The sequence below is a fragment of the Cephus cinctus genome, unplaced genomic scaffold (genome assembly GCF_000341935.2).
Source record: "Cephus cinctus unplaced genomic scaffold, Ccin1 Ccin1_scaffold0330, whole genome shotgun sequence".
NCBI classification, from domain to species: Eukaryota; Metazoa; Arthropoda; class Insecta; order Hymenoptera; family Cephidae; genus Cephus; species Cephus cinctus.
Window position 1 is genome coordinate 3,498,341 of NW_014333027.1, and position 20,068 is coordinate 3,518,408.

The following is a 20,068-nucleotide window of genomic DNA, read 5'->3' on the forward strand; positions in this document are numbered from 1 at the left end:
TATGATTTAATGGTCATTTAATAATTAATAAAACTTTAGGTGATTCCTTATCGAGTACTATTTGGCGGGTCCGTGCCAGGAATTCCAAAGTACTTATTTTGAACGTACTAATAGTATCCTAAAACTATATGTGTGTTATTAAGCTTTTACCGTGATTATTTTTGACGATTAATTGTGAATGAGCTGTATACATATAAAAAGTTGACATTGGTTTTGAGTTTGATAACTGAGTTTGAATCACCTAATGTTTTATTAATTATTAAATGACCATTAAATCATAATCAACTACGGGAAGCAGTAATAATGTAAAAGATTAGTGAAAACGTTATAAGAAATTTTGAAAATACAATTAAAATGATGGGCCAGTGCCAGATCATATAATAGGCAAACATGTAGTGACTTATGTACTTGGCCTCAATAATGTGATATCAATACTTTTTATTAGAGGAATACACAGCACTCCTGTACTTGGTGTAGTTTTTTACACGTAAGTGTTTTTTGGGGGATGTAGTAATGTAAAAGATTAGTGAAAACGTTATACGAAATTTTGAAAATACAATTAATATAAACAAATATAATAGGCAAACATGTAGTGACTTATGTACATGGCCTCAATAATGTGATATCAATACTTTTTATTAGAGGAATACACAGCACTCCTGTACTTGGCGTAGTTTTTTACACGTAAGTGTTTTTTGGGGGATTCTTTATTTCCCCTGAACGCCGAGACTGCACGAAGTCATCGGATCTTCTTCGGAGACGCTCGGCAAAGTTCGTCGATCGTCGTCCTTTCTTCTTCCTCCATTTCGCTCTCTATCTCAAGCGTTTGTTTTGATCCCATCCCCTTAACCGATCTCTTATGTACGATAGCTCAACTGACTTTGCCAATTCCAAGAAATACGTGTCAGAGGGAAGGGATTGGAAAACTCTAACGAGCCAAAAGACAGACCAAATCTTCACTTACGTTTTCAACGTCGTACGGTAGTGAGTTAGTCTGTTTCTTTGTAAGAGAATTACTTAGTAGTTTTTTTGTGAGAATCAATCTGCTGTGCGAGACCAGAGACAAGGGCGAATACACAATGTAATTGGAATAATTCGGTGAGATCCCTTTATTTCTTATATAATATTGTGGTGATTTGTAAAACATATACATAGCGAATTTCCAGTTAAGGGCTCTCTGTTTTAACAAGCAGAGCGAATGTGGCTGTAGTTCCGCTTGTGTTAATATAAGGGACAATAGTGCTAAATTCTGTTTTAATTTCTAATTAATATTTTAGAGTCTATCCTTTGAGGCGATCATGAGGCTTTTTGAAAATTACCTTTTAACTTCTGGAATTATTTGGTATTCGGCAAATATCGCTAGAATTTCCGACCTCCCTTAGCTTGGTGTCAACAATAAAACTATGAATTATTGCTTGCATCTGATTCTGTATTTATTTTAGTCTTTGATTTTCTTTGTTATTGCCCGGTACTCATTTGTTGTGTTTCTTTGATATTTTTCGTCGAGGATAGCATTTACCTATCGAGCGCGAAGTGAGAAAATTCAAATTAATTTTTCAATAATTCACGAACAGGCTACTTTTCTACCTATTGGGAATTTGCTTAACAATTTTCCCGCTAATCTTCATTTTTATGCAGTGCGGTGCATGCAGTGCCACATAGCCCCGAATTCGAAATGTATTATTAGCTTTCAACTTAAATACGTCGGTACGACATCGACTCCGCGAGTACCTTAAGTGCGTAAGTGATGATTATAAGAGATCTAATGGATCATATTTATAGATTTTGCAAATTTTTCCCAGATTCCGCATCATGATCAAAATCATCAAGAAAGTGAAAGACCTTTACCCTTTCTATGTTGCGGTTAATACTTCCCGACATTCCACACCGGTTTTATTTTAACATTTTTTAAAGTTTACCGCGAACTCTAGTCTAAGAATACTCTGACGTGCAAATTAGAACAATCTATTACCATCGATTCCCAGATTTCGAATGATTGGACAGATCATCTGAAACGCTTAGAATTAGTTCGGGACCTTGCACGCCGGAAACTACAATTATGAGATTTCGTTTAACATCAACACTATGTCTATTCATTTACTGCTCAGTGCATTTCAGGAAAACTGGTTCAGAAATTTAATGGACCTTACACTATCGCGAAAATTCTATTCTCTCTTGTATTACAAAGTATGCGATTCCGCTAGTAAAACAATAGGTAAGAGCTGGATTAAAGACCTAAAACTTTACCACCAGGCATCCTGATTATGACGTACATTTCTGTTAATTCTGTTTCTATTATGCTGTATTACTTTTGAATATTGCTATTTAACCGTCTTGTTCCTTATTTTTCTTCTTTTTCTATAGTTCTCATATATAACCTACTCTGGCCGCTTGTTTCAAGTTTGTGAGCTACCTCACGCTCCATATCCGCCCTACCTCTTTTTATAAGGCGATCTGCGCCTGATCCACGGAGGACTCCAGTACAAGCGAGAGCTTATACCATGGACCGCCGCAATAGGCAACCCATCTCTAAGAATCGCCATCGAGTCCTGTCAGGATTCATCCAGTTCCTAGAAGACGCCTTTAAGGAGATCCTGGAGCCACTGCCCACTGCCGAGATGCAGGCTCTGCACTTGAACGAAATATCTTCTCCAGATAACCCGGTCAGCTCCGACGTAAAGGAAGGACAGAGTTTGAAAGTGCGCCCACCAGTCCGATCGGGTGCTTTAAAACCTGACGCACCTCAGGGACTAACACCAGCCAAGAACAGAAGGCGGCACGTGTCACGAAGGGACCACCCGACTACCACCTCTAGAAGTACGTCGTTCGAACCAGTAACCCGCCGCTCAAGATGCCGAGGTAGAGCCAGGCGGAAGTCAACTCCATCTCTTCCTGCGGCTGTTCGCGAATATTCCCGATGCACAGCCACTTCAGTACTATCGCCGCTGATGTCTCTCTCTGTCAGCAAACCTCAACTGGGATCTTCCACCGCCGACTGCAAAGGTTTACTCCAGTATGATTCGCTGCCCAAAACCACCCCTCAGTTACCGATCTTCCACAAGTCACACCATGAGCGTCCCGCATTATCTCTCCAGTCGCTCCCACTCCCAAATGCCACTCCGGCAATTCCACATCAACACGACAAACCCTCCTCCTCGTGGGCCTGCTGGAATTGCTTGGAAATCGGGCACCATTATTCCAGCTGCCCCCATCCTAGGAACTGGTTCTGTTATGGTTGTGGCCGACGAAATTTCACTCTCAGTAAATGCCCTGACTGCTCGCACCAGTATATCCTAGGAGAACGGCGCTCCTCTGTATATACTCATCCTGCCCACAATGGATACCCAGGCTAGACAGCCCTTTACCTTTATACCATGCTCCCTTTCCGAGTCTAATGCTCATTTACCATTCCCTTATTTTCCGATCTCCCTCAACCTATTGTTTCCGCTAGAGAATCGCTTCCCAGATAATTCTGTATTGCTATTCGAACTCCCCTATTCATCTCTAGCAAATCCTATCAAATCCACTTATAATCCTCCCCTATAACCACCCCCTGGAAGGCCTTTTACCTGTCTACCTGTGCATAAATAAGTGATGTACAGTTACCTTGGAGGCCGCAGGCCTAAGCTTATTCACTATAATTAGAACACTTCCCCGGTCAACTTTTTAATGTTTCCTCCAGTATGATCCGCTGCCCAAAACCATCCCATCAGTTTCCGATCTTCTAAAAGTCCGGCCACGATCATCCCGCATTACCTCGCCAGTCGTTGCCAGTCCCAAATCACACTCCCACATTCGTATCCTTACCCTCCGTTTACGGAACCGTATTTCGCGAAACTGGAAAAAAATTATTTTTCTTTGCTCCCTCGATTCCGTATCCGGAAACCTAGTCCATATATTAGACCTCTCTCGTTTGAATATACTTTAGTGTATCTGAAGATTTCTACTAGAAACTGGTGTAATTTTGTTAGTTTTCGATCCTTCAAAAATACCCAATGTTTAGTTTTACATTTTCCTAAAATAATATATATTTCCACAATATAATTGTTAAACTTATATTTCTATTTCTGTCGTCGTTGGATTCATTTGTTACATTAATAAATTGCGATTCTTGTGTTTACTATGACCTGCATTATATTGCTTTACACCCCTTTGTGTACACCCATCCGGTTCCCTAAGAAATCCATACTTTCTTATCTCCTCTTATTGCGAAAACTTCCTGATGCTTAGATCTCGTCCCCTTCATCCACATTTCAGTTCTATCGTGTTTAGCAAACTTGCAGGTATTTGTCATCTTATGCGAAAATGTTGTTACTTCTCTCTAACCACCTTTCCCGTTTGTGGCGTTGCTTCAATCTCCAACAACTAATATTTTTTTTCTTTCTGTATTCTGAATTATCACAATAGATCTGATAATGTTCAAAATTTCATTGAAGACAAACAGGCGATCATGATGCAGAAACAAATTCCTCGTTATCAAAACTATTCCAATAGCGAAGCACAGTCTTGGTTGCAAGATTTTGCAGACCTTGGATAGCATGTCTTAACTGACATAGAAACTCTGAAAAGAGACACTCCAGCACAAAACTTTGATATCAACAATGACAAATCAGATTTAGAAGAATTGGTGATAGAGGATATTAAAGAAGCAATTCCAAGTAAACATCTTGCAGAAAAAATCCTGAAAGAAAAGGAACAACATTCTCTTTGGACTAGTGTATTTATTTATCATGTTTTTGAAATGTGATCTTTTTTAATTTAAAACTGAAATTACAAATTATTTGAGCATCTTGAGATTAATTTAAACCTGTTATTCCTTTTCAATTAATTACATTTAATGTTGTTTAACTTAAAGAATTAACTCAGCTAACAATAATGACATTAGACATTATTAAATTAAGAAATATTAACATTATCCTTTAAAATTAATGTAAACGTCATATTATATATTAAAAAAATCAATATATATATATATTGAGCGGGCATGATCCATCTGATACCATGTCACGTGGTTATAACTTGGGGGATGCTCGTGCATTGATAAGCGTGGTCTGGCAATATGGCCAGGGGAATACCAGTAGAAATATGGAAAGATGGTTTTTTTTACTGGGGACTTTTTCAAGTGAAAGCTGTTGATTATGAAGGGGTTGAAGTTTGACGTAGTATCAAAATCCGCTATTATAATTCCTTTATCATAACTTCCTGCTCTTCTGCTTTATCATAAACCGCGTTATGGCTCAAATACTAGTGACTGATTTACAATATTATAATATGATATATAAAAATAATAAAGATAATACAACACGGGTAAAATAAAATATGGCTGTCAGTTTCTGGTTCAACCGGCCTCAGTCGATAAAGTTAAAAGTGTTATTGTTCAATCAAGGAAGAAAAGTTTCTGAGGGGGCAGCACCTCCTAAACCTTTTTTGTCATTTACTGTTAACCACGCTGTTAGTAAAATATGTGAGTAATATATTTGTTGACATTTATACGGAATGTAAGCGATCCAGTGCTATTAGTGCTTAGATGATAAGAGTTCGACAAGATTCAAGGAACTCTTGAAAGTAGAAGTGCTTATATTTGACGAATCAATTTTATTGGAAAGAAGACATTTATTTGTCGCGAGGAACGACACTCTTACTTATAGTGACCAAGTCATTTGCATGTGCTTTATTTACTGATAAAATTTAAGCGGTTATTCACATCTTTTTATAAAGAAGTAAAAATTGGCTTGTTTGTTTAATTTTGCGAAGCGTATAATTTTGTGTCAGAGGGCACAAGTAGTAGCTGTCTATGGATTATTAATATGATTTTCGCTTAGATCAATGTACAACATGAAGATTATACAATGTTAATGTCACTTTTTGAACATGTTGTATCTCTTACGAGGCGTAATTAAAGATGAAAGATAATGATGTACTAAGTGACACATCATCGCCAATAATGGATTTAACGGTAGATCCAGTTAGGAAAAAATTTCCATTCTGCATCGTGTGGACTCCAATACCTTTCTTGACGTATGTAACAATTTAAAGTATTCTTGTTTGTATAAAAATTTTTTAAGAGCAGAGTTTATTTTTCACAGATATTTCTTTCCCTTTATTGGTCATATGGGCATTGGAACATCTTCTGGCATAATAAGAGACTTTGCTGGTCCTTATCATGTATCTGAAGATAATATGGCATTTGGACAACCTACAAGATATTTGCAATTAAATTACCAAAATGCTAGAGGAGGTATTCAAGGTTGGGATTCAGCAGTGGCAGAAGCTAGTGAAAAATATAAAGGGCGGATGGTAACATTTTTTAATTTAAATATGTATGATTATTTAGCTCCAATTTATCAATTATATGTATAGTGTCCATTTGACTCTTATGGCAAAATTAACTTCAGATGATACATTATAGCTGAATAGCCTGGTCCGTATGTTAAAGAATAATAGGACTTCATATTATAAATCTTTTCAGCATAACTTATGTCTTGATAATTGCCATTCTCATGTTGCTACAGCATTGGAGTTAATGAACTACAAAAATCAAAGGTGGAACATGATAAAATTAGCATGTATCCTTTTTATATGTGGTCGTTTTGTTAGGTAAGTTTAATATAGTAGCATATAAACCTTATTATAATATAAGCCCTATTAATTCATTAAACTATTTTTATATTTTCAGCTTCTGTGGAGCAGTTAAGACATTCTTACCATTTCTCCTAATTGTTACATGTATTACTGTTCTTTACCTTTTTCTATGAATGAAACTGCTACAGTATCTTCCCAAGTCTTGTCATCTTTTATTGATCATAAGGCCACAGACATATAATACATATTATTACTATTAATAGTCTTCTTTCTTTATATGGTATGTTTTTATTGACCAATTCCCAATCAACGTTGTATAATATTTGTTATTTTTAAATAAATTTCAATAATTACATTGAACTCCACATGAATATGTAGAAGCTATATAATTTTTAATTTGTACATAAAAACATTAACACTTAGCAACAAATTTGATGTACAGTTTCAAGGGCAATAATTAGTGTGTAAGAAATAAGTAACAAAAGGCATGTTAATTGTAGTGCCATGTAAACTTATTTAACTGTATAATTTGTTAAAATTGTTTTCTCATTTCAATATATTTACTAGATACACTATTTATATACCAAACATGTATAAAATTTTGAAAGTACAAAAAGCATGATGTTATCATACTTAATGCTAAACATCATTAGTAAACAAAATGTAGAGAATTCATATAAAAAAGAAGTGTTTAGTAAGCTGCAAGAAGTGATTGTATTGTGTCTATGTACAATTGAAAAAGCATAATCTCACAGGTTGTACAATAATTTGCTCTCAATGACGCATCTTGAAAACGTACATTTTTTTAGTTTACATTAACAGATAAAAACATGTAATAATTTTTTTCATTATTTATTCGGTTCTACTATCCATTTCATTTGCAACACTGGTTTCAAGGGTAAAGTCGTATGTGAAATCTTCATTTTCTAATCTTACAATGAAAGATAATATTTCATTAACTCTAAACATATCAATGTCGGAATCTCCAGAAATGGTATTATCTAAATGTTTGCATAATTTGAATGGGACACCCTGCAGATAATTTTGATTTTCATTGTGAGCAGTTTGCTTTGGAAAGTTTGTAGGAATAGGAGTTGGATTGTACGGTATGTTATCAATAACTGGATATAAACCACCACTTGGTTGTGAACTTCTATCACTTGGTAACTCAGGTCCAGGATTTCCACGTCGTTCTATAAAGATGAAATCATCTCCTTGATTTGGTAGTGTTTCATCGGAGGATTCTGGAGGAGACTCCTTATGGTGCTTCTTTTTTCCAAAGAACCAAGACATCTTCTGCAATTTCAATACCTTTTAGCAAACAAGTAATATAATCAAGTATTAGGTTATTGTTGCTACAGCTAATGAAAATAATTCACAGATCATGCAATAAAGGAAACCTACTCTGCGTAATGTGGAAATCAAGTAAGAATTATATGTCATTAAAAAAAATACATAAATGAATAATTTGGAATTCAGATTCCTAAGGATAACAAAATATGAACTTTCCTAATTTTAAACAAAGTGATGTCATGTTAACCTAACAACTTCTACAATTACTATTAAGGGTGGAAAATCTTTTAATAATCATTAGTTATAATTTGAATAGTATTTGCGACTTAAACTCCAAGAAAGTTAAATATATTTTTAAAAAAGATGTACAAAAGTTCGATAATATTATACTTACATGCGCACAATTATAAAACCTAATGTAAAGTATTCCTAAACAATAGTTCCTTCAGAGACGTTGACCATACTGCAATTATTAAAAACTGACGCGCCTCTTACTACTGTCTACTGTAAATCGGCTTTGTTCACTTTGTTACAACGAAATGACTGAAATCACACCTTGAAGTGTCAGTATCAGTCAGTATAAAATAGTTCGTACTTTCATCGTTAGATTACACTACTAACTACCTTGTTTATAATCAAAATGGCCAATGTAAGTATTTAAAAGTCCCTATTGCATACAATTATAAACTTTTAGTGTTAGTAATAAAATAATTTTTATCTGTGCAGAATAACATATTAAACAAAACTATAATCGAACGGCATCATAAAAGTAAATAATTTAGTATTTATACTATTGATTTGAAATAATTCGAACTAGGGTAAAGTTATTAAGTACGTCAGACCTGTTGTTCCCACTTTCATAGTCAAAAGATCGCCCACTAACCAACTCTAATCTGTAGTAATCTCTTATAAAATCAATATTGAAAATAATTTTATTACGTGACGTTAATCGCTTAATGAATGGTACATATGTTACTAGTCTTTTCAATGTATGAAATAATTAGCAGTGACAAACCTATATCATTTATTTAAATTATCAATGTTACATGTCAATCTTACCCTGATGTGTGAATAATATATAGACGATCGTTAGGTATTTTTCATGTATAAAATTTATATTTGATTTTACAGTTATGTCGATGCGAGGTAATTAGTTGCTGAGTAAAATATCCAAATCTCTTTTGAGTTTATAAGTATTAAAGTAACTGTTGATAGTTGACAGGTCACAGTATAATTATGAAGTGTAGATAACCCTGCAATACAATCACATTTTTCTACAGCGCATGGAAAGGAAATAAGAGAATTCAAAGGAATATCTGCCAAGGAAGTCCGTTTGATGGCAGTGTATGAGTCTGAGGGACAACATTAGTCATGTTAGAGTTTAAAACTTGTAGGTTAGAACGTTGTGAGTTAACGTGATTTTTCAAAGTGACGAAGGAACCAAATAAAATTCAACACAATTACGTTCTACGCATCGAGTGTCATTTTTCGAGTATATCTAAATCCCGTAGGGTAAAAATGAAACGCATGCGTGCTAGCATCCAGGGAAACTCGAGCCCGGTGGAGTGTGAGTAGTTGCGCAAACCACGGCGAGATAGCAGCGCGATCGCATTGTTTTTGTGGCCCGTGTACATGCTCTATGTAGGATTTCGCTAGTGGGACAAATATTTATTGGTTCGTTTGTGGATTGTATTAAGCGTTTGATTAGCGACTCGTCTCGGTGTGTTTTCGGGAGAGTGAAAGAACATTTGCTCAATTTGGATTCGTCGGCGCGACTTCGAATTCAGTGAGGTAGGTCAAAAATGACGGGTTCTCATGAAACTGAACACGCATCCATTAGGACTTCCACGCTCATTTATCCGTTATTTACCAACGCACAGCCACGGCGAATCTACGCACGTTATTATCCCATTGTGTACAAGGTTACGCATGCTCATTCTATCTCTTACTAATGAGACTAGAAAGAGACTCGGACACATTTCGCTTCTCTAGTTTATCGTCCTCTCTGTCGTTTCGCTGGTTGGTGGTACCCTGACTCCCTGGTTTCCTGGCTCTTTGGCTCCTTCGTGTTCCCTTGACATTGTCCGATTTATCCGTTATATCATAATGTTTGCACACGTACGTCGCTCGAAATAGAAGCGCCTTTGGCACCTTGCTTCAGACGCATTCTTCTTCGTCCCTGCATTTTATCCTACGTTAAGCAAGTCTCTCGTTACGACGCCAGACGTCTGACGTCTTACTTTCCTTTCCAAATGTGCAAGTTCGCTCGACTATTAAAAATATAACAAACAATACAAAGTAAAGTCAATGTGCCAACTACCTTCACCTTTATTTGGGTTTTCAGTTAAGCCTCCTCCAATGAATCCATAAGAAAGTTGTATCTGACAGTTTTGTAGGCTAGGATCAACCAAGTGTCATCGAAGTGCGAGTAATTCTTTTTTCGTATCCGTTCGTATTTTTAAATGATTTATTTCATAACTTATACTCCATCTACGATCCATGTATACTCAGTATCGTGAAACTGCCGTCATTCTTGTATCTGTCGTTGGTTTCACAGTTATTTCGAGTTCACAACAAATCCCGTAACACTTATCGATCGCCGCGTGTACGTACACGTGCCCAAGATTTCCGATAGCCATGAGTACATACGTCGGTAACTAGAACAACGACCAAATCGAAATCTTCACCTTGCTTCTATGTCGCGACGTGTAGTTATTTATGTAGATTTCTTGCTTGATTTGAATTTAAAAAATCTCAACTGGATTCCGACAACGCTTCAAATGAAAACAGAAAAAATCCACTGAACCATCACTTGAAAACACCTGTTGGACCGTTCTATCCTATCAGTTGGCACCCATTTTATACCCAGTAAATTGCTAAAGTACGTCACGTCACAAAAACAGGATTCTTCACTCTGAATGTAAAGTTTACGACGATCTTTTCAATGGTCTCGCCTGTTTATGTATGTTTCTCAAAATTGTCTCATCTCTTACTAAGGTGGAGCCATCTACTCGTATCCATGAAATGTGCAACTGTGAATAATAACAATGGTATATTTTTTTGATTTTTAAAAATTAAAATTAGAATTACTATCAAAGCTTATCTCATTGTACTTCGATCATTCTAAATGTGGTTAGATAGGTATCTGTCAAATTCATATACTATAATAAACAATGACAGGCTGGTATTCGAGACGGTTATGATGAATTGAATGATATCCTTGTTCTTTTTGTGTCAGTTTTGCCAATATTAACGTACATTCTTCACTATATGAATGAATATTTGTAATCTTCCAATTACGCCTCCCTCGAGATTTATGAATAGCAAAAACAGGAAATTCGGTCGGTGTAATCTCGGTTTAGAAATGGGGCAACCAAGGAATGGTCTGCAATATGGAGTACCAAGCGTTGCGCCCAGCTTTATTAATTATTTATATAAGATCGGTGGGTGGACGGTTAATTAATGTCCAAGATAAGGTTGTGATTGGCACACCTAGACTCTGACTTCCTGCATTATTTGTCACATTTATTAATAGACTCGTGAGATGAGATAAATTGAATTAGCTATTATACTAGCTCCATACTACATCTAAATCCAGAAGTATCTTTGACATATAATATGTTTTTTTCATGCAGGACTGAAAACGAGTTTAAAATCACGTGACCTGATTACGATTTTTATTATACCCAAAAAACTCAATTTCAGATCCGGGCGATGGAGGATAGAATCGTCAAAAAGTAATTACAAAATTTAGCCTCGCAATGGAATTTATATCTGGCGATGACTGGGAAAGATGTATAAAGTAGAGGCTGATAATGTACTAGTTTTATTTATTTTATTTTATTTTGCTTTACACACTTTTCTTAAAAATTAATTTTTCCGTGCCGTTTCAATCATGTGGATTCTTATTTTTTTTTTTTTTAGATCAATGTTTGGGCACTTATCTACAAATTAATTACGTTGTGTGTAAAACTGTCGAAGATGTATCTTTCCTTAAATGAACATTTAGGATCTTTAAACACAGTATAAGGAATACAATTTAAAATGTAAGGAAATAAAAAGACTTTTCGATACTCTAGTAAGATATCAGCTATGCGACCTACTTTAGACATTGTTTTTAATTTAGAATGTCTTCTTGGAAGCCACATCCGTTGATGATAATGTACAATCCTAACTATCCAGATAGTTTCTTTCGAGGGAGTGACCGTAAAAATCTCTCGGTATCCTTTATTCGCAAGAATAGGTGCCATTTTTCAACCGTTTCCTTTTTGTAATTCTTAGACGTGCTCTTTTCGAATGAATAATAAACCCATTTGATCGATATTTTCCCGAAGCCGTAATTCCTTCGGAATGCCGTACTTGAATAGACTCAATTTCGATTCAGTATCAGCATACTAAAGAGTTATTAAAATGATTTGAAATATTTGTCATCTAGAAATAGAGATTTGTACAAGAACACAAAATATATGAAAGTTGAAATGAAAAAAGACGTCTATAATTGATTGGCTATCACTAATGAAGTAAAAAATCGAACTGAAAATTTATATTAAAATATCTATACGAAAATTGAATGCTCTTCAATGGGTTTATCTATTCCAATTTTAGACATTTTTACCCTTCAATCCTTAAGGATGGACTTCGGAGTAGACTGCCAAAAATAGTCGATTTTCGGGAATTTTTATCGCGATAAATATTTAATTTTATTGTTTTTTTTTGTTTTTTAAATTTAATCGTACACGTAGTGAACCAATTTTTCAAACATTTATCCTACTAGAACCATTGTTATGGTTATTGACGTCAATCACGTTTTTCGATGAGATGGTTTGCGGATAGGATTGAAATTTTTCAAAAAAATTTAGTCCTAGATCAGATTATACAGTAGTATCTGCATGCGGATTAATTTGAAAACTTACATATGTCTATATTCAAAATTCAGCTTGGACCGTTTCAAGAACCTGATTGAAATTTACAGGAAAAGTTACGAGCATGTTAATGTATCATTAACATTTGCAAACGCTGAATAGTTCTAGTTCCGAAGTTTCGCAATGGTAGCATTAATTTTTTTTTTCCATAACGGCGTATGCATAAGATGCGACCGCGTGGCTCAAGCGGTCGTATCTCATAGGAAACCTGTTTACCCCAATATTTCTTACAAGCTTCTTGATTCTATTCTATTGCTGTCGTGTCGGTTTTTTCCCTACATCCTTATCAACATACTTTCATGTTCTATTTCTGCCAATATTTTTTCCATATCTTTCAGCCACTCTGTTTACATTCTTTTTATGCGCTGTCCTCTTTTGTGCCTTTTAGGTATACGTTCAATAGAACGGGGTTTATTTGACAACATCATCCTTTTATTTATTTTTTAAACTGAAATTTTGTCGTTGATCATCATTACGCATTCATTAGTTTATAAATGCTCTCCCTATCGTGTCCATCAACCCTCTTTTTTAATCAAGAAGCAATAAACTTTTTGATATTATGATAAGGGCGACTCTGAATTCCACAAAAGCTACATAGAATTTATACATACTTGTTGATAATTCACTATCGTCTTGATCAGTAAGTATAGCCTGAAAATTTTTTTTCTCTGAAGCTACTGCTTGGCAATCTTGGAATTTTTCTTGTCCCCTTTAACCAGTTTCTTAGCATTTATTTCTTAGTATTTCGTCATTTATTTCTTAGCATTTTGGGTGTAAATTCAAGCAAAGGCTGTCTCTCTGTATTTCGTTACATCGTCCATTTATTTGGAATTGTGGATCGGGTAAATTTTACTTATAAGTACATCAATTTATGGTTATCTCATTTTTCGTCCACAGATCGTTCAATATTCGCGTATATTTTGGTCCCAGCTCTTCTGGAATCAATTCGGCTTTGTTTATCGTTTTCTAAAGCTTGCTCTTTTCTTATTTTCTTCAATATTCTGCCTTTTCCTTAACACTAGGTTTACAGGACGCGTCCTTTAGACGCACACGAAAAATTACATTAACCGTTTACGTTTCTCTTCTACAACTTGTGCTGACTTTAATAAATGTAATGTTGTATAATGTTGAACATTCTAAGTTAATAGTGTGTAGTTATGTTGGTTTTGGATGAAGTAAGTAGTTTTTTATAGAAATATGCAGTCTTTAGATAGGTGTATAATAATAGTCTGTAAACCTGGTGTTAATGTCATTGTTCAGCTCTCCACTGTCGCGATCTTTTAGATTTACTTCGTTGTTTCTATTCTCCTATTCTGGATTGGTCCATTTCTTTCGTCTCCTTTCATTCCGCTAGTGGACAATCGCTTAAGACATCGTAACCATTGTTGAAATCTTGAATTTTCTCTATTGATTCTCAGAGTTAATTTATTGTTCTTATCACAGTTTTCCCTTTCAAAGCTGTCATGCTTTCTTTTTACAGACTCCTATTTTTTTTTTAATTCAGGAACAATACTTTGAATCAAGAAATATTTTGAAAACATTATTTCTCGTCTTTTAGTTCGGCATTGCTCGCACTGTCAATTTGTTTGCTCCTGCTTATTATTTTAGCTTTGACAAATATGCATTAGCTAAGATTATAATTTTAATCGGACTTTTTTACAGAATACGACGCTATTGGCTTTTGGATACATACTGAGAAAAAAATATGGTCAAACTTATCATTTCTTAACTATTTTTCAGGGTTCCGAAAGGACTTAACTATAGTTTATAGTAAACTCAGATTTGTTACGCTGATCACAATCGTTACTAATATTTACGACATATTAATATTGTTTGGTAACAGTAAAATTGATCAACCTCGTATTTTACTATTTTTAGATGATAATATCCACCGTGAATTGCATAGTTAGATATAACTTTTCCACTCTTGTGACTAACGAAACGGTCTAGTTAATTTGACCAGATATGCGAGTAAAAATAGTATAGTTAATTGCTCTAGCAATGAAATATTTGTCAGCAACTACAAACTATTTACGTTTTTTTCCACTGCTTGAATAAGTTGTTAGGATATTTCAGTACGATGGAATATTAAATATATGTATAGCGATGGACCCAATGATTCCTATACTCGGTACATACTTTGTATTGAAATTTAATATATGTATAAGAAGAAATCATTTTGAATTTAGTAATAATTTTTTGCCAGCAGCCGATTGCTAAAAGTCATATTAACTGTTCTTATTAAGTGAAAATTACTAGCGTAAATATGGTTTTTTTTAACGATAAATATACTACAATAATTAACCTTGACATCCATGGCTAACTATAATTACTGTCCATAGTAGATTTTAATTGTTTTTGTAAGTAAATTTGACTTTGAAATTATAAAAGTAATTCACTATGAAGTTAGTATTTGTTACTACAATTATATCCACCAATTGCAATAGTAAACTCAAGTATGCTAAGATAAGTTGCGCTAATGAATTCATTGTAAAAATACTACAAGTTTGGTTTCACTAAATAATATTTTTACCCTGCTACATAGTTAAGAATACCATCGTATTTTTTTCTCAGTGCCATCGACCAATTCTAATAATAAAGTTAAAATTTTTTTTTTATGAAATATATGCAACTTTTATTGTACGTTTGAATCATCATCGTACACGTGTCTAGACTGTTAGAAACGTCAAAGCTGCGTAAGCGCATATTATGATAGTATGCGATAAATATTCTTATTTTGTAAATTTATCTTATTTACTTTTAATCTTTTACAGCAGACAGTGCGAACGCAAGGTCCTATCGACATGAGTCCACGAATGTATTGTATATCATTCACACAATTGTATTTTCTTTTGTATACAATTTTTCACAGATTCAATTCTGTCAGATACCACGTCAAAGCTTTTTCTTCTATTCGCTTTCTTCTATTCGTTCATAATTCTTTTTCAAACATTGGCTATCAAATTTTCGTAACCGTGTTGCTATCTGCCACATCTATGCATTCCAGGTTGTAATTCACATAATTTACAAATGAACATCGACATGAACATAGAAAAAATGTCGACAAAAAGCTTGAATGTGTTAACCCTTAACTACGCAGGTGCGACTTTAGAAACATAATTTACAAGGTAAGGTCTGTGGGACCTCAATCTGTGGAAATCGATTGCAAGGTTGTCACGACCAATACAATAGCTCCAAAGTAGAGTCTTACGTCGCTCTTTTGGTTTAAACGAATTTATTATCGACTAGATATCAAATAATAATTATTATGTACCAACTTTACTTAGTCTATCGAAAATTTACGTAGAAACAAATTCTACAGGAGGGCTAAACGTAAAATTGATGGGGTCTGGTAGGCCGAACATGTGCAGTCAAGCTTTTAAGCATTACCTCTTGTCGTACTAAGTTTCCCAGGATATCGTTTTTATGACTAATGTTCCTGATCATCGTTTATAATGGTCCTGCTACCATCTTCATATTTTTGTACAAATGAACAATTTGAAGAAGGGCTTTTGTTTTTATTTTTTAACGCACTGCGTGGAAATTCATACTTTTATAACAATCTTTGAATATTCTAGTTGGTTAATATTGAAAAAGAAATCTTATTCGTTCATTCGCGGTATTGCTTTAACCATCCAAGAAATTTACGGGAAGTTAGCACCTCGAAAGTATAAATCTCGTGTGCTTGTGCTGTAACCAACGAAACTATTTATACAAAGTATCGGGAATTGTAGAACTTTTTCGGGTGCTACTGGAACTCACTGTAATTTTTGTTAATCCTTAACAATAAGCTGACAACCCCACGCAGTCGTCGGAGACGGGATTCGATCCTGGAACCTTCGCGATAGGAGACTGGAACGCTAGCTCGATGTTTGTAAAGTTTAAATTCTTCATATAAGGAAATAATTAACTGACGTTGTTGGAAATTCAATTTCAATAAAATGTAAAATCATTATTTCATTCGTATGTAAAAAATTTTCTTTCCACAATTTCATACAGAGCCTTTGGGACTGTTGTACTTCATTTTATTTTACATTTATCCGGTTAACATCGGCTAGACCGCGACACAACAATTGTCTGTTTGCCTTCATTCAATCGAATGTAACACTTTAGCCATGCTCGCCGTACTGGTTGTGAATTTCGTAACATAGCCTAAAGTATCTGTTTAATTAGAATGGCTACACATTCACTGGACAAGAGACATACTTGTTATTTACGCAATGATGAGCATAAGCTCAGTGTGCTCGTCTGTGACCATGGTGGGCGATCCAATGATTATGTGTGTCATCGTTACAAAATAAACTCAATAAGTTTCAGCGCCATCTGTATGTCGGTGCAATTATATGTTCCCTAAGCAAGAACATAGAGAGTGACATAACTCCACTTTTTGAGTTAAAAATCAAATTGGCTAGCCACAATACCGAGGTAATGACTACCTGATATTTTGTGGCAATTTTACGCCGTCTATAAGTAATATTAGCTGGATAATCCGCAGATAGGAGTCAGGAAGTAATTAGTACAAAAGATCCTATCTCGCTGTCGCATCATCGTTAACTAAGAACTTATCTAGTTTTAATTAACTAGTCACTGGTTTTTGAGTTGGATTAGCAACCGCAGTTTCTATTCGGGCTTTTTCAAGGAACCGTGCTTTAAAATCATAAGTGAGGGACCTTGCATCGATACAATAGAGCCGTAAGTAAGCACGGGTCTTGTATTTGCTCTTCCGTTCTAGCGTGCGGCGAAAGTTTTTAGAATTGCTCAAAGACTTTAAAAAAAGATATTTGGATTCATTCGTAGTACACAGTTTCATTGAATTAATCATCGGCCTATTATTTCGCTAATGTAGCCGGTTCACGAGTTCAATGTGTTTTTCTGACAGATCGAAGGCAATGAAGTTTCCAACAAGCTTTGTATACAATTTTATTTACAAAGTATGCTACACTACACGCTACACGACCTACATAGTCCCTTCTTCTTGTTACTGACTTTCTTTACTGATGTTCGTCATGCAAAAAAAGGACAACGCTTTTAATTGTCATATTGTTGCTTCTCTACTGTCGAAAATGGGTAGCCCACTCGAGGGAGAAGCCTAAATCCGAATACATCCGGGTGACGAGCATGGACTTCCTGACGCCGACTCGTGCCAAGTGGAGCCACGATGCATCATCGGGAAGGTCCACACTCGCTCTCCTCTTCCCTAATGGCAAGTGGTATTACTTGGGCGACGTCACGGGATGCCTAAACGAACCCGTGTGTCTTTCCCGAGCTGTAGGAGTCCCTTGGCCTCTTATCACTTTCGCGAGTGACTGCGCATGGTTCGTTTCATGCGTTTCGATTTTTATAGATCGTTTATTGTATTTGGGTGATAAGTGATTCGATTCACGATCGAATCGAATCGTCAGAGAGCAGCAAAAGGCAATCGAAGTTTAACTCATTCGTGGACTCGTTCTCCACTGTAACGCATGACTCCGTGACTCTCGTTCCAGTGCTCGGACATACGTGATGTACAAAGAGGAGGTCGACTGGCACTAGGGGGTGGTCAATGTACCCCAGGTGGACGTTCGAGGAAGCAGGATGTCCAGCGAGCACCCTCCAGCAAGTGCAATCAACGCGAAAGGTAGGCAGACACAGAAATCTTTCAGGTTTACCTGTCTTTTTTTTATCCGTTCATTTACCTGCATCTTTCTTTGTACCTTTTTTTATTTAGTTCGTATCAAAACTCTAAAGATTACACGTGATTAATTATTCCACAAGTTTTGTACAGGGTAGTCGTAAAGTAAGTATCCTATTTATAAATTCTGCGACTTCTAAACGGCTGGCTACAGGGAAGTTATTTTATGACCACCCTGTACTATGATATGGAAACCGACATATATTTAATTAACCGATGAAAATAGTAAATTATCAGACGACGCCTAAGAAGTTCCATTGGATTTACAAAGTGTGAGACGACCGGTGCGAGACTCTCGGGATTTCCTGTCCCCGATGAGCCTACAGTGCATTTAATGGCGCGACCACTGGCAACGTTAATAGGAGGATCGCATATCGTATGGACGATTCGATCCTAAATATAACAGTAGAGTGCGTGCACACATGCGCAATTTCACTTTCACCCCGTGCGTACAGTTTTATTCACAGAATCTTGCACTTTGGACCGTCGGGTGTAGCTAATGGCGACAGGATTATCTTTAGTTGCTGATTAATCGATCGATTAATTATAGAACGCTTAGATTTAATGCTGCGAAGATGTTGCTTACTCAATGTGTATACAAAGATCCTCGTCAGTTTATTCTCGTGGAAGAAACGACTCGCACGAACCCAGCGGGCGGTGCTTGCGGCTACGGATGTGCATATCCGCCTTCCTATTTTTACTTGTCGCCATTTTATTCCCGTTAACCTATTTACAGTCTGACAGAGAACTACTGACCGCGTCGTTCGTGCGCATGCGTCGAATTACCTCACGTTTCTTCTCGATCGAGTCAAGACAAACGAACGTGACGTTCATCACAATTTTTGAATTACAAAAGAGTGAGACGTGGCGGTGACGGAGGCGGCTGCGGGGGTTAATGGCGAGAGTGCCAAAATAATCTGTACAGGTAAGACGCAATTTTGTAGTGCAAAATGCTACCAACGGATATGTTAATGCGATCGCGTAATAATCCAAGCAGTAGCGTAAAGAGGATCGAAGTGCATGTGCGTCGACTGCACTTCTATTTTTAGATCCTACCATGTGCACATTACGTGTTTATTAACGTAGGCGATATGCAGGAGAGTCTTTATCGTGACGGGCGGTATTCGACTTTGCTTCATTAATAAATCGAACTGCGACAGCGGAAAAGCGAATGGCACGCGCTTGCTTACGAAGTCGAGCAGCTTATCATTTACATTATAACTATGCAGTCGATTTACCTATTAATTATACTTAGGAATTGACATTTGGCAAAGCCGCGTTCTTTCTTCATTATTGAATCGATCATAAGGATTGCAGTGGTAAATTTTTGTGGATTTCTTACGCTGGCACAGTTCTCGCAGAGCGCCATTCACGCCGAGAGTGAAATATAAATATTATTTCGCGTGGTTTTTCGTTCGACGGCACCGGGAGTCGTGTTGACGATGTATGAATAGGTAACGCGTGCACACGCGTACACGTCACGTATGCTCGAGAAACACGTAGGCGATCCGGGACGAGCTCAATCCCCTCTGCCAAAATCAACGGAAAGCGTCGACCAAAGTCAAGTTCGACCTGGGTGCCCCTCCCCCTCCCTCCCTCC

The 20,068-nt window shown here is 36.1% G+C and overlaps 4 protein-coding genes across 11 annotated transcripts in view; 3 read left to right on the top strand and 1 right to left on the bottom strand.

Annotated features, from left to right (window-relative positions):
• Positions 1-880: 880 nt before the first annotated feature.
• LOC107266849 lies at positions 881-3,610 on the top strand. The gene is made up of 2 exons (XM_015737790.2): positions 881-1,098; positions 2,365-3,610. The coding sequence occupies exon 2, from the start codon at positions 2,502-2,504 to the stop codon at positions 3,351-3,353; it is 852 nt and encodes a 283-aa protein (XP_015593276.1). The 5' UTR covers positions 881-1,098; positions 2,365-2,501; the 3' UTR covers positions 3,354-3,610.
• A 1,790-nt stretch (positions 3,611-5,400) lies between these two features.
• On the top strand, positions 5,401-6,942 carry LOC107266851 (transmembrane protein 222). Of its 3 annotated transcripts, none has more exons than XM_015737792.2 (5): positions 5,401-5,464; positions 5,823-6,018; positions 6,087-6,297; positions 6,470-6,597; positions 6,677-6,942. In XM_015737792.2, exons 2-5 carry the CDS (start codon positions 5,903-5,905, stop codon positions 6,753-6,755), a joined length of 534 nt encoding a protein of 177 aa, XP_015593278.1. In that variant the 5' UTR covers positions 5,401-5,464; positions 5,823-5,902; the 3' UTR covers positions 6,756-6,942. The 3 variants fall into 3 exon arrangements, with proteins under 3 accessions (XP_015593278.1, XP_015593277.1, XP_024939822.1); XM_015737791.2 differs by having other exon boundaries at positions 5,417-5,720; XM_025084054.1 differs by having other exon boundaries at positions 5,417-6,018.
• A 308-nt stretch (positions 6,943-7,250) lies between these two features.
• LOC107266852 lies at positions 7,251-10,923 on the bottom strand. Of its 5 annotated transcripts, none has more exons than XM_015737797.2 (2): positions 10,202-10,737; positions 7,251-7,878 (listed from the first exon to the last, which is right to left on the bottom strand). In XM_015737797.2, exon 2 carries the CDS (start codon positions 7,873-7,875, stop codon positions 7,435-7,437), a length of 441 nt encoding a protein of 146 aa, XP_015593283.1. In that variant the 5' UTR covers positions 7,876-7,878; positions 10,202-10,737; the 3' UTR covers positions 7,251-7,434. The 5 variants fall into 5 exon arrangements, 4 of the variants coding, with proteins under 4 accessions (XP_015593283.1, XP_015593282.1, XP_015593281.1 ...); XM_015737796.2 differs by lacking the exon at positions 10,202-10,737 and adding an exon at positions 8,935-9,057; XM_015737795.2 differs by lacking the exon at positions 10,202-10,737 and adding an exon at positions 8,270-8,491 and having other exon boundaries at positions 7,251-7,893.
• LOC107266848 (histone deacetylase 4) overlaps positions 9,531-20,068 on the top strand; it is a 94,572-nt gene continuing 84,034 nt past the window's right edge. For both annotated transcript variants that reach the window (XM_025084049.1, XM_025084050.1), the window contains exons 1-2: positions 9,531-9,666; positions 18,284-18,414. In XM_025084049.1, coding sequence (XP_024939817.1) covers positions 18,372-18,414 — 43 coding nt within the window. In that variant the 5' untranslated portion in view covers positions 9,531-9,666; positions 18,284-18,371. The remainder of the gene's footprint in view (positions 9,667-18,283; positions 18,415-20,068) is intronic.

Coding starts and splice junctions, on each gene's coding strand:
- LOC107266852 (XM_015737797.2), bottom strand. CDS start 7,875: ATGTCTTGGTTCTTTGGAAAAAAGAAGCACCATAAGGAGTCTCCTCCA.
- LOC107266851 (XM_015737792.2), top strand. CDS start 5,903: ATGAAAGATAATGATGTACTAAGTGACACATCATCGCCAATAATGGAT. Junction 6,019..6,086: donor ACTCCAATACCTTTCTTGAC/GTATGTAACAAT, acceptor TATTTTTCACAG/ATATTTCTTTCCCTTTATTG. Junction 6,598..6,676: donor ATATGTGGTCGTTTTGTTAG/GTAAGTTTAATA, acceptor TTATATTTTCAG/CTTCTGTGGAGCAGTTAAGA.
- LOC107266849 (XM_015737790.2), top strand. CDS start 2,502: ATGGACCGCCGCAATAGGCAACCCATCTCTAAGAATCGCCATCGAGTC.